Genomic DNA, 18,245 nt, shown 5'->3' with positions numbered 1-18,245 from the left:
AGATACCACCCTTACACAAGTTAAAATGGCCCAAATTACAAGACAGTAAACAACAACTGTTGGAGAGGATGTGGAGAAAGGGGAACCCTCTTACCCTGTTGGTGGGAATGCAAGTTGGTGCAGCCACTTTGGAAAACAGTGTGGAGATTCCTTAAGAAATTAAGGGCCATCTGTACCCCGATGTTCATAGCAGCAATATCCACAATTGCTAAACTGTGGTAAGAACCAAGATGCCCTTCAATAGACGAATGGATAAAGAAGATATGGTTTATATATACAATGGAGTATTATGCCTCCATCAGAAAGGATGAATACCCAACTTTTGTATCAACATGGACGGGACCGCAGGAGATTATGCTGAGTGAAATAAGTTGAGCAAAGAGAGTCAATTATCATATGGTTTCATTTACTTGTGGAGCATAAGGAGTAACACAGAGGACATTAGGAGAAGGAAAGGAGAAGTGAATTGGGAGAAATTGGGGTTGAAGGGAGATGAAGCATGAGAGACTGTGGACTCTGAGAAATAAACTGAGGGTTTTGGAGGGGAGGGGGCAGGGGGTTAGGTGAGCCTGGTGGTGGGTATTAAGGAGGGCACGTATGGCATGGAGCACTGGGTGAGGTGCATACACAATGAATCTTGGAACACTGAAAAAATAAAATAAAATTAAATTAAATAAAAAAAAGAAATGGTTATGAAGAATTTCCCTGCCAAACACTTTTTAAAATGTAAATCAAATTAGCCAAAGTATAGTACATCATTAGTTTTTTTTTTTTAAAGATTTTATTTATTTATTTGACAGAGATCACAAGTAGGCAGAGAGGCAGGCAGAGAGAGAGGAGGAAGCAGGCTCCCTGCTGAGCAGAGAGCCCGATGCGGGGCTCGATCCCAGGACCCTGGGATCATGACCTGAGCCGAAGGCAGAGGCTTGAACCCACTGAGCCACCCAGGCGCCCCACATCATTAGTTTTTGATATAATATTCAATGATTCATTAGTTGAATGTAACACCCAGTGCTCATCATATTACAAGTCCCTGGTCAAACTTTTAACAGATTTTTAAGATTAGGGGTCCTTTTGATGGCTACTTGCCAGTGCCTTTAAATGATTTTCAATCTTATACAGAGTATTTTAATTATGACTAATTACTTTTAACTCTAGAAGTCTAGTTAATTTGAAATTCAATATTACAGTATTTTCATGGAACATATTTAATTATTTATGCAATAATTATTATGGCTTTTTATTTTTTTATTCTTTTTAAAGATTGTATTTATTTGAGAGAGAGAAAGAGAGAGAAAACATGAGCAGGGAGAGGGGCAGATGGAGAAGTGGTCTCCCCAGGGAGTAGGGAGATGGACACTGGGTTCCAAGCCCTGGGATCATGACCTGAGCCAAAGTCAGATGCCCAACTGACCAAGCCAGGTGCCCCATTATTATGATTTTTTAAAAAGAGAAATACTACACTTGTGAAACATACAGAAACATCCAACTTTTGGGGTTGCCTGGATAAATGTATTTTCAAAGTACTATAGGAGACAAGACCAATGACTTACTTAGGTAGGCATGGGATTTTTTTAGAAAAAAAAAAAAATTCACTCTTGAAAGATTCATTTTGTTTAAAATGGTTGTTCAATCCAAAGCAATATTCAACTTTGAATACTCTCTTTTTTTGAAAAACAATTGCATGGTAAATCCAGAAGAATTTTACCTGAAATATTTAAACTGGTATAGATTTTCCATTTTTTTCTCTCAAAGATGATAAGGTTGGAATTCTTTTAAAAGAGCTTATTTATTTATTTGAAAGAGAGAGAGAGAGCATGCTTGCACATGCACACAGGGAGAGGGGGAGAGGGAAAGAGAGAATTCCAAGCAGCCAGGCAGACCCTACATTGAGTGTGGAGCCGCCCCAGACCTGGGACTTGGTCTCCAATTCCTGAGATCATTACCTGAGTTGAACTCAACAGTGGGTTGCTCAACCAACTGAGCCACCCAGGCACCTCTGACCTTGTCTATATAGAAAATTAAGTTGAGTTAAAACATTTGAGTATGTATGGTGATGGATGGTAACTACACTTACAATGTTGATCATCTCACAATATATACAAATATGGAATCAATACGTTGTAGACCTGAAACTAATATAATGTTATATGTCAATTATATCTCAAATAAAAACAAAACAAAAACAAACGAATCCACAAAAAGCATGGAGTATTGTTTCCAGAAATACTTGGAATATGTCTAAAACGTCAAGTTCACTTTCTAAGGAATCAACACTGAAAGTAAAAGAAGATGTTGCTTAAGTCTGCAAATCAATTGATTGTCAGAGCCGCTATCAACAAGCATCCTCCCAGGAACTAGAAATCTTGGACACCGAAAGGAGTGGCTCCATGATGATCTTTGGTTGCGTGTCTGCACTGAGGACATCAGCAACCCTGGGTTTTGAAGATGAGCATCATCTTGCTCATGTGATGTGTGTCTCTGTGTCTCTGTGTCTCAGGGTTAGGATGGGTGCTGAGGGCAGGGCAAATACTAGAGTCTGCCCTTGGAATCTCGCTAATGCTCCTTGTCTACCTGGTCTCACGGGCACACACCTGCTTTCTTAATAAGATTTTATTTAATTTTTTAATATTAGTTTCAGGTGCATACAAATTCTATTTTGATTTTTAGAATATTTCAATTTGTTTGGACCCAATGTGAATTACACTTGTAACACAACCAATTCAAAATCCATTTCTACTCCATAGATTTTGGCACCAAAATTATTTTTAGTATGATGATAGTCTCAGAAAAAAAAATTGTATTTGTGTTATTGCTGAACAATGATTTAAAAACACTTACCTCCAAGCTCTCCATATCACCTATCTGCTTTCAAACTAGAAAACAAGTTGGAGGAAAAAAGAATGAGTGGGATAAGAGGTCTAAAGGGTAGATGTTAAGAGACTTCTAGGACCGAAAACCTCAACTGGTTTGCCCACTTTCTGGTTTTAAAACCCTCGCTGGTTCCCTATTTTTCTTGTGATGGAATATGGGATCTTCCATAGGGCCACACAGCCCAGAACATTCCTTCAGCCTCATCTTCATCCTTACTCCTGGCTCACCTGGCACTGGTTTGCTGTATGGCCATCTCTGACCACTGCTGTATGACCTCTGTTTGATGTACTACCTCTGACTGCTCCTATAAACTCCAAGCTCTCTCCCCACTCAGGGGCTCCGCAGATAGTATTCCTTCACCAGGTATGCTCTTTCTTTCCCCCTCGGACTGTTTAACTACGACTTATCCTTCTCCCACCCATTGGAGAGTTTTGCCCTCTCTCTCTTCATCTGAATTAATTCTCTGCCATTTTGTTTATTTATTAATTAATTTTTATAAAATTATAGATTAATGAATATTTACTGTGAGTCAGGTATATGTTAAGTACTATCCATCATTTATCTCTTTTAATTCTCCTTATATTATTTATCCCACCTTACAAGATTTAGAGAGGCTTCGGAACTCCCCAGGGCACACAGCTCCAAGGGGTTCGGTCCATTTTCCAACTGAAACAGTCTGACTCCAGCACCCCCATCACTCCTAACCCTTTGCAAAACTGACTCCAAAAGAACTCTCTCTGTGTGAGGCTCTCTGGTAAACAACTTGCATGCACTTGTTCAGTCAAACCTTACCACAATCCTGGAAGGTAGTGCTGTTAGTATAAACATCCTCATATCACAGATAAGAAAAATAAGGCATTGAGACTAATTAGCCTTAGGTTATATCCAATTTGAAAGTGCCGATTTGCACAAGCAAAAGACCTCATGGGAACATGGCTTAGCCAAGATTACCATCCAGACAGCTTGATTCCAGTTTCGGCTTTAAACCAGTCTATATATGCCCCCCAGGGCTGCTCTCCAATTCTGGGGCTATGGGTGTCAGTTTTGTTTAGCACCACGTACCCAGCACAATGCCAAGGTCAGAAGAGTAAATCAAGGTGAAGTTGTCCTATGAATGAAAAGACAGTGTTCGTTTTTTTAGTCATGGCTGGAAATTTTGTTTGCTTAAATCAACATGTATATTATCATCAGAAATTATTTTCCAGAAACTTACAAATCCATTTGTTCTAGTAAGCTGTTGAAATACTTTCCTCCCTTTGACCATGGGTCCAGTGCTTTTGACAACTCTGTGGAGCATTTCCAACAGACAAATCAAAACTGTCTCACTCAGAGCAAAGGTGACGCACCCTTCCTTTGTCTCTCCGTTTTTCAAAAAGGATGTCAACCTGTTGACAGTTTTTAATTGGCAATTGTTAGTTGCATATTGCTGGGTAACATACTACCTCAAAACTTAGTGGATGTTTGCAGCAACTATTATTTCTTGTAAGTCTGATGGTTGCTGAGCCATCCTGCTGATCTGAGTTAGCTCCATTGTGCTTGGTGGGTCTTGTTGTCATGTATCTGGCTTGAGCAGATTTGCATGAGCAGGTGATCATGTGGTAGGTTGCCTGGTGGCTCATCTGTTTTCCACAAAGTCCCTTCTTTTCCAGTTAGTGAGTCTAGATTTGTCCTCTAGACAGAGGGAGAGAGGGAGAAAGGGAGAAAGAGAACAAACAAGTGCTTTCTCAAGGCTCTGCTTGCATTGAGTTTGTTACTTTCTCATGAACTAAAGAAGGTTATATGGCTAAGCCCTGACCTGGTGTGGGAGGGCACCTCCAAAGTGTGTAAGAGTACTGGAATGTGGGAAAATTAGAACCAGCAGTATCAATAAGCAAAAGGTCAAATAATATTTACCTAAAATGTAGTCACTGCAACCCAGCATCCATTAGAAGTTCAGCTCTGAGGAATAGTTTTCTTAAAGTTCTGACTGATGGATATCAGTTAGTTACTCTAAATATAACCTAGAATTAAGTCAGGCCAATAGAGGGCTGAGTAACTGGGTTATTGTTCTGGCCCCAAACGGTCTTGTTTTCACTAAACTATGTTTTGATATTATGCCATTTGTCTACGAAGCAGTCTTTCTTTTGTTGGACCTATTAAAGTGGTTCTTAATGGACAAAGCATGCCAGGGGGCGTGGCCTCCAGGGACAGTTAGCGGTGTCTGGAGACGTTTGTGGCTGTTGCAGCTGGGGAGCAGTGCTACTGTCATTAAATGGAGAGTCCAGGAATTTCTGCTAAAAAACCCATAATGCATGGGACATAACTGCACAACAAAGAATTATCCAGTGGGTATGTTAAGAATGCTAAGGTTGAGGAACTTCAATCTGCTGAAAGAGTGTTATTCTTGGACCTTTTTCCAAGGATTCTTTGAAAATTCGTTTTGCCCTATAAGTGTCAGAAATAGTTGCATTTCTGCAGAGCAATGGTTTTGGCTTAATCTTCAACACAAATACAAATACAACACAAAATTGAATCAGTCATCAACTTTTCCATTTTTCAATGTCTATTGGAAAGCTCAGAGGGGTGTCTGGGTGGCTTAGTGAGTTAAGTGTCTGACTTGATTTTGGCTCAGGTCATGACCTCAGGGTCATGCTTAGCATGGAGCCTGCTTAAGATTCTCTCTCTCTCCCTCTCCTCCTTCTCCCCCCCCAAAACAAAAGAAAACAAAACAAACAAACAAAGCAAAAAAGGAAGCTCAGAGTTAAATTTGTTATATACCTGTATGTAGCAAATACTCATAATTCTATTTTTATTAGCCTCATTTCTGATTCTATTTTTATTCCTTTACCATTTATTTTCCTTTTTATTTCTCAGCTATTTCTAATTTATAGTAATTTATTATTTGCATAAGTTCCTGAAAGTTATATTAAATCTTAGTTTTGAAGAGTCTAGAAACATAAATGAATAAATGCATAAAATAAAATAAAGTACTTCTAGTCTGTGACCAAGACTTACTTAACAATAAATACATAATGAGAATTGCTACTTATAGCCACTGGAAATGAGCATGAGCTCTCAGATCCAGGACTTGAAAGTAATACGAATCTTGAAGAAACAAGACCAATGAAAACAAAGGACTGAAAAAGATTTAAAGTTCTTGTGCCCAACATATGGGACATCTTCTGGTATATGATTAGCATAGTGACTAGCATATACTGACTTCTCAGTAAATATTTGTTGAATGAATGAATGAATGAATGAATGAGTTTAATTAGTCTCCATTATGATACAGGCTGTAAAAGAGTTTTATTTTAAGCATTTCTGGGTTTAAGAAAGTCTCATTGATTAAATATGATTTATTTCTGATGATTGGAATTTTAGCCTGACTAATTTGCAAAAAAAAATCTGGAATTTCCTAAGTTATCTTTATGTGCTCCAGGAATAAAATACACCTACACATATGTCAGAATAATGCATGTCTAGCCAGACAGCAGGGGGAAAACATACACAGTGTGCCTGGAACACAGGGGTGCTTTTTCTTTCACGTTCTAAAGAAGTTATAGGCAATCTCCAAATCCTTTTCCATAAAACCATTACAACAGTCTTCTGTCTCAAAGTCATTGTAATAGCTTTATAACCTCTAGGATAAAAGACTATAATTTCCAGTGGAATTCTGTCATTCATTAAGAAAACAAAAACTTATCCACTCTAAAATGAAGTTAACTAATTAAAGAAAACATTTATGAAGCCAGAAAGGAAATGCAGCCTTTTCATACCCCCTCAACTACCCTCAGAAAAAAAAAAAATCTCTACTGTGTTAGTAAATAGGCTTCAAATAGATAATTAGGATAATTGGGAACAATAAGCATTTATACTGATTTCAGTGCTGTTTGAGGATATAATTTGTACAAAGAATGCTTTGCTGTAGATGAGACAATAAGTTGTCAGTTTTATTTTCCATTACTCTTTTATTTAAAATTGTAGCTTTAACAATGCGCTTCCAGGATTTATACACTGGAGACATGAGTGTGATAATGACTTTCTGTGTTAATGCATGAGATGTTTTGTGCCTATCACTTTCTACTCTGACACTGTGAATCTGAAAACACTCCTAGGGCTTCTAGTAATTTATGGTTTTTCACCATTTCTTCCAAAGCATATGATGTATTTTCTCTATAGAACTTGGATTGGTATTGAATTTCATCTTCATTCATTTGTCTATCAGTCATTCCTGCCAGGCAGGAGTTTGCTAGGTAGGTACTGGGCTAGTTGCTGGAATTACAAAGATAGGCAAGATACATGGATTCCCTCCTCAAAACCTAATGCTAGTATTGACAATTCCATGGAGACACCTGGCTGGCCCAGTCAGAAGGGCACGGGACTATTCATCTCGGGATTGTGAGTTTGAGCCCCACATGAGGTGCAGAGATTACTTAAATAGATAGAACTTAAAAAAAAAAAAGCAACACAATTCCACTATTTGCAGTAATATATTAATGCTAACTCATTTGGGCCCTTACTATGTCTCAGGCACTGTTATTCTTGTTTTACGTGGAAAATTTAATTTAATTCTTATAATAATGTAATGTGTGTAAATGATATAAATAATATAATCATATTTAATATGGTATTTACACTGATGTAAATACTAAATGTAATATTAATATATGTAATACTAAATATAATATATAATATATATAAATATACATATATAAATAATATATGTAATATAAATATAAATTTACATCAATGATGTAAATACTATAATTGTCCTCATTTAGGCAACTGGGGATTATCTAATAGGAAAGATAATTAAGTAAATAATTATTTAAAAAATTTTAGTAAGTGACATGCTGAGAGAAATGGTAGTAAAGGAGTACAAAGGAGGGAAAAGCAACTTGGTTTAGAGAATGAGAGAAGGCCTCTTTAGTAGGAAGTGTTCTAAAGATGAACTTCCAAGATTTCCCACCTACTCTCCAGGACTCTGAATATAATGTAGTATCACATTAGTAATTACATTACATCTTAGGTGATAAAGGAGTTTTGTGGATGTAATTAATGCTACTGATCAGTTGACTTTAAGTAAATCAAAAGAGAGATACACAATCTAATCATGTGAGCCCCTTAAAAGCAGAAGTTTTCTCCACCTGACAGCTGAAGGGAAAGTCAAATTCACTGTTGATTCAATGCACTGTTGCTGGCCTTGAACACCGAGGGGTCCATGTAATAAAGAAATGAGAATGGAGTCCGGGAGCTCTGAGTGACTCCTGGCTGAAAACCAGCAAGGAAAGGGGGCCTTCATTCGATAACCACAAGGAAATGAATTTTGCCAACCACCTGAAGGAGTTTGGAAGTGGATACTCCCCCTAGAAGCTTTAGATAAGAGTCTGGGCTTGCTCTTATCTTGAGTCAATCTAATGAGAGACTAGGCAGAGACCCAGTTGAGCCTGGCTGGACTTGTGACCTATAGAAATGGCACTAATGAATGGATGCTAATTTAACCCATTAAGTTTGTGGTACTATGTTATGTAACAATAGAAAATCTATATAGTTGCACTGAATTAGTGACTTTTAAGCTGATATCTAAAACATTAGTAGAAGCTGGCTTGGTTAAGGAGGTTAGGTGGAACCTAATGTTCCAAGCTTAGACAACTATAGAGTCAGTCTTAGTTTGTGGATAGTTTCAGGAATTCAAAGAAGCTTGATGTGACTGGACCATGGAGTGTGTATGTGGTGGGCCATAGGAGGGGATATGATGAGGAACATCCTGATTGGACTTGGAACACTAAACAGAAATCACTGTAAGTTCCTTGCTCCAAATACCTCTTGACATAAATGAAGTAATTGAGGAAATACAATGTTAAAGGAAGAATAGCTTTGAAACTTACATCAGACTGGCAATAACTCACATGTACAGATTTACTTATTCTTATTTTTTTCTGCCTCTTACGGGAATTATTATTTCAGATTTTCCTGTGTCTCATTCTTTTTGAATTCTCTGTGATGCAGATGGAAAGTAGCTGAAGTTTAGTTTTTAAGTGTAGTGGATATGAATGTCCGTCTGCCAATTTGGATATGAGAAATTTCACTTTTTTCTGTGACATGATGCAATTTTTATATGTTAGTCTTCTTTTCAATGTGGCAGAAATTTAGTATTAGTCCATTTAGGGTCTTCTTGGGTTGCGTCAACGTCCCACATTTGGAGGAGGAGGGCTTACGTAGAACGATGCTGTGTGGAGGAATATATGGTCTGGATCTTTGTCTACTGATTCTTTGTCTACTGGCACCTGCAGAGACCCTCTTCTATATTGTGGGAGCCTGGGGTAGAAGTCTGAAAGCCATCTTTCTCACAACCCTTTGCCAGCTGGCTTCTAACTGGACTCTGACAATGGAGACACTGGTAGGAATTCAAAGGAATGAGGAGGTGAAAAGAATGCTCCATGTATTTCTCATTTCTGTCAGCTTCCCTTGAGCAGTAGCAGAACATTCTGGTTCCAGCCCCCAACTCCTTTTGTATTCCTGGAGTTAGCCATGCTCTAGCCCTCAGAGGTACCACCAGCATCTATTTCTGAGGTTCAACAATTGTGGGGGGAGGGATGTCTCGGGAGCTCCCACATGCAGGTAACCTCACCTTTTTCCTTATGTCCTTCTATCTGTAAGAGTGATCGCTGCTTTTTTTCAATTATTAATATTTGGGTGAGACTGTGTCTCATTTTTTACTCTTTTAACTTGTAACCCCTGACCAACCTATTTTCTTCAATATATCCTTTCTCTTTGAAAACCCTAGCAGGTTTCTTTTCTCCTAAATGGACTCTAATTGATGTGCTTGAATTCCCATCTGGTCTTTGACACAGGTCTCAGGTTTCTCCTGGGCATGTTTGTGTCCGACCTGTGAGGACTCTGTATGCATCTGGGGGCACCTATAATATCCTCTTTGTGCTGCACCCTCCCTGGGGTGTGGGAATTCCTGCTGTTCTGTTGTCTGCTTCCACCCACATCATCCTGGTACATTTGCACCATGTTGAAGAGAAACTCTTTGGGAGAAAGCCCATGGGGCTGAGACCTATCTGCCTACAGACACACACACACACACACACACACACACACACACACAGAGCTCTGCTAACTGTTTCTGCATTCTGCTGGAAGTTCTTCCTCCCTGGCCTTTCCTCTGGGGATGGGGACATATTTCCTTCTGCCCCCAACCTCACCCCCAGGACATGGCCCATTCTCTGAGAGATCGATCACAGCTGAGCTTCCCTACATTTTTGTCTTCTTCTTTTCCCAAAACAGGACTATTTTCTGGGCCTGTGTGTGTGTGTGTAAGAAAAATCTCCTGACTGAGATGCTTTTAAACCTCCATTCCTCCTTAGGGCCCAAGATTTTAAAACGGTAAACTTTTACAAAAGTTCAACTCTTTTATTACCTGCATTCCATCGGGTCGCCTTCCTGCCTTTAGGCAGTACAGGCAAAATGTTAGCTGCTCAAAGATGGGGGAGGAAGGTAGGAATAACCAGAAATAAAAGGTGCATCCGTTAGTTTTCAAAATAGCATCCTGCTCCAACTATTTTCAATTCACCCAGAACCATAATGTCTCTTTTCCTAATCATCTTTCCCTGTCCCCAGACATAATCCCCACCCCTCCTTTCCAGTTTCCTGGACCGTGCTCTGGTTGGTGTTGGGGCAACTGCTGCATATTTTCACTATAACACTTACCATGTTCTAAGGGCTGGGGTCTTCACAGGAGACTGGGATAAGCTTGCAAAACAATGTTCTATTCTACTCTGTATTTACAGCCTCTAGGACAGAGCCTGGCATATAGAAAAGGTCCAGTAAACTGAGGGAAAACCGATTTCTAGATTAAAAATAGTTTGTCCAAACTAAGTATTAGAGGCCATAGCTAAGAGTCACATAGCACTAGCTATGCCCCTGTTTGCTCTCAGCCTATGGGATACATTAACTCTTTGGTTCTGACAGTAATTATGGAAGTAGGTATCTATTAGTGTCCTCACTTACAGATGGGGAAGTGGGCATACAGAGACATTTGGTACTTTGCCCAAGGTCACGCTGTAGCAAGTGGAAAAAGCCATGGTTTGAGCTGGGTTATTTAGCTTCAGAGTCTATGCTCTTAGTCAGGAGGCCAGGCCACCTTGCGCATAGTGACTTTTTCTGGGCCTGTGCAAGTGACTTGGCTTTTATAAGGACACTGTATGCTCCTTGTGTAAAGGAGTCTCTAAAATGTCCCCAAAGAGGCATAAAAGGAAGAACATACAGGGAAATGGAATAATATTATTTTACTTATCATTAACAAGGACAATTTACTCATACATTTACCTTAAAAGCACCAGGTGACAGAAGATCAAATTCTTATCACTGTCACCACAGGATCAGGATTCTCGTAGGGGTGCTAAAGGGTGATGTTCTGTCCCAGACATTAAAGAGAATATACCCTCAAAGAAGGGAAAAGAAAAAGGAACTGCAAAGCCATGAAGAATTATCCCTGTTTTTAAAGCATCTGAGAAGAGGGGAGCAGGATAATAGACTAGGAGTCTTACCAAGTGCTCTGATATTTCCAGAGGAGAAAAATATAGTGTAATTCAGTTTCATTTACTTTTCTAGAACCACTAAACTTAAGTCAAATGGTAACTCTAATGAAATAGCCATAGAGGTGGCATTTATAAATTGGTTATTGAAATAGCCTTAGACATTTATTTTCATAGGAATTTGGCCTAATCTTTCACAAGTTTAAATATAAAAATTGTACATTTATTAATTGTGGGAGAGTATGAAATTCAGACAGTTTTTCTAGGCAACTAATAGTTAATCTGAAAAATTTTCCATTGCTCTATTATTTCTTTTAACACTGAAAATCAAATAGATTTTTATTGGAACCTCTCTGTACACCCATTTCCTCGTCTGTTAAGTGAGGACACTAACAGATACCTACTCTCATAATTACTGTCAGAACCATAGTTAATTATCCCATCTGCTAAGAGCAAACAGGGGCATAGTTAGTGCTATGTGAATTTTAGCTATTGTCTCTAATACTTAGTTTGGACAAACTATTTTTAATATCTAGAAATCAGTTTCTCCTCAGGTAACCTTCCTTTACTATAAATTGTGAAACTGATTATAACTTCACTTTTGTTAAAGTTCGGGTATCTACATAGTTTTCTTTATTGTCCTATACTGAGTATATCTACTTGAAACTAATATGATATAGTGAAAATTTTACCTTATTGAAATAAAAAGAGCTATTTATAAATTACTATGGAAGAAGCAATCCACATTGAAACACTGAGTTTTGGGGAGGAAAAAAAGTAATAGGTCCTTTGGCCCATCTTGGACAAAGAACACACACACATTCATTTACTCATTTATTTAAAAAGTGTTGAGTACCTATTATATACAAGGCAAAAGTTGGTATGTTAACAATGTCAATTAGAATATGATAATAAATGACTCTAAACATGACCAGTCCATCAATTCATTTATGGCCTAATGGCTGGTTAAGTTAAACAATGGGTGCTGTCCTTTTAAGGCTCTTAAGACACCCAGAATCCTGGTAAATAATATGCACTGTAGTTATTTATAGTTATGCTTTTGTTTCCAAGGCTAATAGATAATAACACCCCACTGAGGTGTTAAGAACCCCAGCTAGTCACAACTATGGGTGGAGGAGGTGGTACTATAAGTCAGATCTAATTTTTTATCTGATTATTGGTGAACATTTGACATGGTATATAACTACATTAAATATCTAGCAGATATGCATATCAAAATGCCATATTAAATACATATGTAATTGGTAATAATAAAAGGAATAAAAGAAAGTGAATATGGAAAATTCATTAAGGAAATATTAGTAGCCCATATTATCTGTATAGAGCCTTCCTATTACTTATCAAGCTGAAATATTCATCATTTTTGTTTCATGTGTATATTTTACAATATGGGAAATTTCATGTAAAATGGAATTGTTTACTTTGTGATGAAATTTGGAATGGCAGCAGAATCCCTGCTTTATTCTATTTTATTTCAAAAACTTTAATCCATGAACAATGGCAAAATTTAAAAAATGGAACTAGATAAACACATGAAATCACAATTCATTACTTTTACATTTATTTTAAGCTCTTCTATGGTATAACTATAAAACACCTTTATCATAGAATTCCTCAGTAGTGTCTTCTCTTTACTGAATTTAGTTTAGAAAATTTAGAGTTTCATTGATTATGGTTCTTTTCTGTACAAGACTGAAGATAAAGATCAAATAATTTTAAGAATTATTGTTAGGTAAAAATATTTTGTGTGCTTTCCCCATGAAAAATCTCGAGCAGTTTCCTCTCAATTAAAAATAATACTAATATTCCCCGTGGGCTTATAATACGGCAAACACTTTTTGAAAGCAATTGAAATGTGTTAGTAAGAGGACATATCTTCATGCTAAACGTGTATCAGGAGTCCATATATTATTAAAATAATTATTTTCATAGACGATGACCTATATCTTTATTTGCCTAGAAGTCTGAAAATTGTTAACAATAGAAAGGTCAGTACAATGTGATACCAGTCAGGTTTCTTGACACATTCAAGTTTAAATGGACCAAACTTTCATTCAATTAGCATCTGGCTTTTGCAGCCAGGAAGCTCTTATTTTCAGTGTCTTAACTAAAGGACAACGAAGGTATAAGAACAAGCTATTAAAAAAAGGAAGGATCTTAAAAGCAAAAGTCTTCTCTGATCATCCTGGTTTTGTTTTCTTTGTCGAACACAGACCCGGATGTTTCTGTGCCTCTAAAGGTTTAGAACACAGCCATCAGGCATTTAGAAGAAGAAGGTAGAAAAAGAATGGCTCTTATTGTAACCAGATAATCATTGGCCACCAGCGCTTCAAGACGCCTCCACCGGTCCCCTGGACTTGTCTCCTATCTCTGAGGGGCAAGAATCCCTGGAAACATCACTGTTCCTATTCCTGTGCCTTTCCAGGCAGCAAAATAGCACTGCTTTCCTTCAGGAGCCCAAGAGTAGCAAAGCTACCCTTCCCTGTATCCATCCTGCCCCAAGCCACTAAGTGCAAGTCTATTTCCTTGAACTGTGAGGTTGGGGATATGAAGAAAATGAATAGAAGAGTTCATCTCTTAGCTCTTCCATATTATGCTGTCTCTTCTTAGTTATGGGTGGAGGGGGGTCCTAGGGTGGGTTGGGAATCATCATACATAAACAGGGCAGATTTTTCTGGAATTTTTAAATACCACCAAGGCACTGGTAGTTAAGTAGGGTAGGGGTGACCAAAATTTCAGGATTTCTGTCAATCCACAAGACAAAGATTTGTGACTGCCCTTTTCAGTTCCCAAAGCATTTATTGATGGATTGATTGCCAGACTAGTCTATTTAATGGGAAGAGGCACTCTTCTGTTCCCAGGGGATTAAGTGAAGAAAGACTGGAGCAGTAAGCACTGGTGGTGGATTCCAGTTGGTCATGCTTTCTAATCCCTAACTACATGGTTGGATAAGAAAGTGCATCAGTTAGATGTGAAAAAGCATGTGCTGTCTCTCCAGAGTCCAGAAGTTCTTAAAAACTGTGATGTATATCATCTGGAACAATAAATTACGTGCACAAAAAGAGTTTATCATAACATAAAATTAAAAAGTGACAATTTCATCACACAGTTACACTGCTGTTTTCCTTTTTTTTTTCTTTTTTTGGGGTGGGGTTTGTCCTTTTTGTTTCATTTTTCATTTCCATTTTTGTTTTTTATGGAGGGTTGGGGAAGGGTAGAGATTTGGTCCACTGAAGATTAATCACCCTCAATGATATATATATTAGAAAAAATATCAGCAGCAAGACTCTCTAGAAATAGATTCTGTTTGATGTAGCTAGTCTGTCTTTTCTGTTTTGCCCTCTTTCACGGCAGCCTCTGAAGTTTTCCGCAGGGGGGCTTTCTCCGAGTTGGCATGTCCTTGGCCAGAATCCGCTGCTCCGCCATTTTTGTGGGTAGTGTGTTTTTCCAAGTAGTTCAGCATTTCACTGAGGACTGTCTGGAAAGTGCTTAGGGCTGCACATATTGCTGGAGTCCCAAAGCCATGAGTGATCAAACTGGAAATGAGAAGTGGTAAGGAAAAAGAAATGAACAACTTGCAGTATGATACAGAACAAGCATCTGATCCAGAACATTCAATCAAACAGGCATTTATTGCGTTCCTAAGGGGTGTCAAGCAGTAGGAAAGATAGAACACAAGTCAATGTATATTTTTTGGCCATAACAAATTCAGGATGCACGTAGATTTGTCATTGATAGACTGGAAAAACACGAATGATCAGCAAACCTAAATATTTAACACAGGATTTGGCTCTGATTCTCTATCTCATTAAGAAAGCCAAAATTAAAAAAAAAAGGCAGAATTACAACTTTCTGTACGTGGGAAGCATCTCATTTCTAAGAATGGCATTTATATTTGTGTGAGTATAGTTCGTACAAGAAGAACTAAAGATTGGCTGAGTATTCTTGATGGTTAGCTGTTCCTTTGACTTCATTCTTCTCTCCTTCACAGTAACAAGTTTTATCTGGGTACACAGTCATCTAGCTGGACATGACATTTTTAAGCTTTCCTTGTAGTTATGTTTGGACATGGGACCAACTTTCCCACCCTAGAACATGAAGTGAAGAGTTGTATGTGATTCCCACCTGCTTACAAGGAAATTGAGTGCTCTTTATTTTTCTTTCAAAATAGTTATGCAGCTCTGCAGACGAAGATCATCATCCTGGTGGTACAGGTAGAACACGGCTGAAGAAACTCACTCACCTTCAGTGTCCTCAGTGAGAGGAAAACAAAATTCTCTCTTATGTAAGCCACTTCATGTTTGGGTTTTAGTGGCTAACTAATTAACTAATAATCATAAATAGTGAGAAAATGTAGAGAGAGTTGTTGGCAACTGCAGCACATGTAACCCTTCCAGTCATGACCACCTCTAGCTGAACAAATACGTAATTGTAGATTCACTGCTGTGAACAGAACACCCCTAGCTTGTTCATTTCGTCAATTGTTTCTGAAGTGAGACTCTGCCTGGCTGCTCCCCATAATTAATATCTTGTAATAATATGGAAATATATGTTTGGCATATATAATGCATATGTTATATACAACACAATATGTATTATACATTCAACAGATAGAGCTAGTAACTGCTCACAAGTCCTAGTATCATTGTTATGACATTAACGGTTTTTAAATCAGACAGTATCATCCTCCAAAATATGTTAACTTGCTTGCTATCCCTCGTAAGTTATGTAATCTTTAGGAGCAAAATAAGGAGATTTTAAAACAATGCAAATGAAGGATTTACAGTCCAAGACAGCCTGTGGATACGCCTGAATGGTGATAATAACAGGATCTATCACATGAAATTGCTTCTATTAGTCCATAAAAAGGGCTCAGGATGTTGCCAACCTATAGTAAGTGGTCAATAAATGGTAGGTGTTGTTGGCTATGGGATACTCATGGTAAGAGTAAAATTTTCTGCAAGTCTCACACTATACTGCACAGGTTGCCAGCACATTTCAACTGAACATTTTACAAATGTCATAATCTGTGCCTGGGTCATAATAAACATATATTAAAAAGGAAAGTCTTCAGTCTTCGATTATTTAGAAAATAAGATCTGTTAGTGCTTAGACAACTATGCATGCCAATATTTGTAGTATAAGACATGATCATAATTCAAGCATCTGCATATCTTTGTTACAGTATCTTGCATTGCTGAGCTGGAAAACTGATCTCAGCTCTGTTTCTCAGTGAGATAACTAGAAGGGAACCCATATGCTTTAAGATCTATCAGGGAATCTGGACAAGAAATGGAATTGATTGGAGTGGTGGAAGAATTAATCGTGGCGGCTGCCACAAAAACAACTGAGTGAACCCGTTCATTAGTGTCGAAATACTTGGCTCTGGTTACAATATGCCTCTCTGCTCACGCTTCATTCCTTTGAGCTCCTTGTACCACAGGATGAATTTTATTGTTCTTTCTAGTGCCATGTCCTCTTGGTGAAGACTGCCCTCTTTATCTATGGCAGAGTATGCAGAATTCAGTTTCACTAGGTTAAATATTCAAGTTAATAAGCCAATATTTGAGTTCGGAACATATGCCAGGCCCTGCTCTACATGCTTCCTTCTGTATCACCTTCTACAATCCTGGAAACGATGCTAAGAATTAGGTATGATTATTTCCATATAATCATATGAAAATAATGTGCAGAGTTAAGTAATTTCTCTGGGAAATCTGATATTCTGCATTGCCTCTGTGCCTATGTTCTCAGGATGTGGGTGTGTTTTATTTTATTTTATTTTTTTAGAAATCACATTCTGTTGGCAGTTTTAGCTTTGTTTTTCAAAGTTGGTTCTGTAGGCAGACTAGTAGACCTGGAAAATGAGAATACTTCTTACTCTTTTAAGACTGAGGTTTTTAAAAATCAAGCACAAAGTGGGTAGATCTATAGAAATGCTTTAATTCTCCATGTGAAGAAGTAGTGTCTCCATAATGAAAGATACTTATGCTGGTCTCCTTCCTTGGCTGATGGTCCTGCTTGCTTTTACACGATGCAATATCATTAGTAGGATACACTTTCATCTGTGCCCTGCACTGAGAACCCACCATGCCATCTTCACACGGGCTCTGGCTGTAGGCACTTTGTGATCTGGAAGAAGTTATTTAGCTTGGTAAGACGACAATAGTCTGACTAGGACATCTGAAAGTTCTTTCCAACCCTGACCTTCAACCCACAGGTGCTAATGCTCTTCTTTAAAGCCAGGACATGGAAAGAAGGTTATGAAAACTGGAAGACCACTGAGCTCAACCGAGAAGTCTAAAATGGATTGTGGAATCTTCAACACCAGGAAAGTAACTGTTTATGTTGTATGCCTGAAACTTAATATAACAGTGTACTTCAATAAAAATAAACAAAACTTAAAAAAAAAAGAAAGGTAATTGTTTGGAATGTTATCTTTCAACATGGGAAACACCACGTAAATAGTTAGTTTCTTTCACTTAACACTACCTACATATCAAAAAACATACATGGCACACTATGTAGGATGATAATAAGTAGAAAAGATAGCTTCTGTTCTAGCAGTTTTCAGTGAGGTCTACTAATCCAATAATTAAAGCAATTTAATATTGTGTTAGAATAGTGTTGAAAATAGGTGTATATCTCATTCATAGTGGCAGACAAAAAGGTGGAAAGGAATAATGTAGAGTTCACAGAAAAAAAAATAAAAGAAAAAAGAGAAATATTAAGGCTGACTTTCAGTCTTAGAAAATAAGCTGAGGTCATCTGTTTATAATCTCTAAAATCTTTGGTAACAGAGATCAATTTTGCCTTTAGAAGTATATT

The 18,245-nt window shown here is 37.8% G+C and overlaps 1 protein-coding gene across 1 annotated transcript in view; it reads right to left on the bottom strand.

Moving 5' to 3' along the window:
• Window positions 1–14,507: 14,507 nt before the first annotated feature.
• TFAP2D (transcription factor AP-2 delta) overlaps window positions 14,508–18,245 on the bottom strand; it is a 54,954-nt gene continuing 51,216 nt past the window's right edge. Inside the window, exon 8 of the mRNA XM_044237664.1 lies at window positions 14,508–14,953. Coding sequence (XP_044093599.1) covers window positions 14,734–14,953 — 220 coding nt within the window. The 3' untranslated portion in view covers window positions 14,508–14,733. The remainder of the gene's footprint in view (window positions 14,954–18,245) is intronic.

Source organism: Neovison vison, chromosome 1 (assembly GCF_020171115.1).
Source record: "Neovison vison isolate M4711 chromosome 1, ASM_NN_V1, whole genome shotgun sequence".
Taxonomy (NCBI): domain Eukaryota; kingdom Metazoa; phylum Chordata; class Mammalia; order Carnivora; family Mustelidae; genus Neogale; species Neogale vison.
Note: the sequence above shows the minus strand (reverse complement) of the source record. Positions and strands in the feature narration are given on the sequence as shown.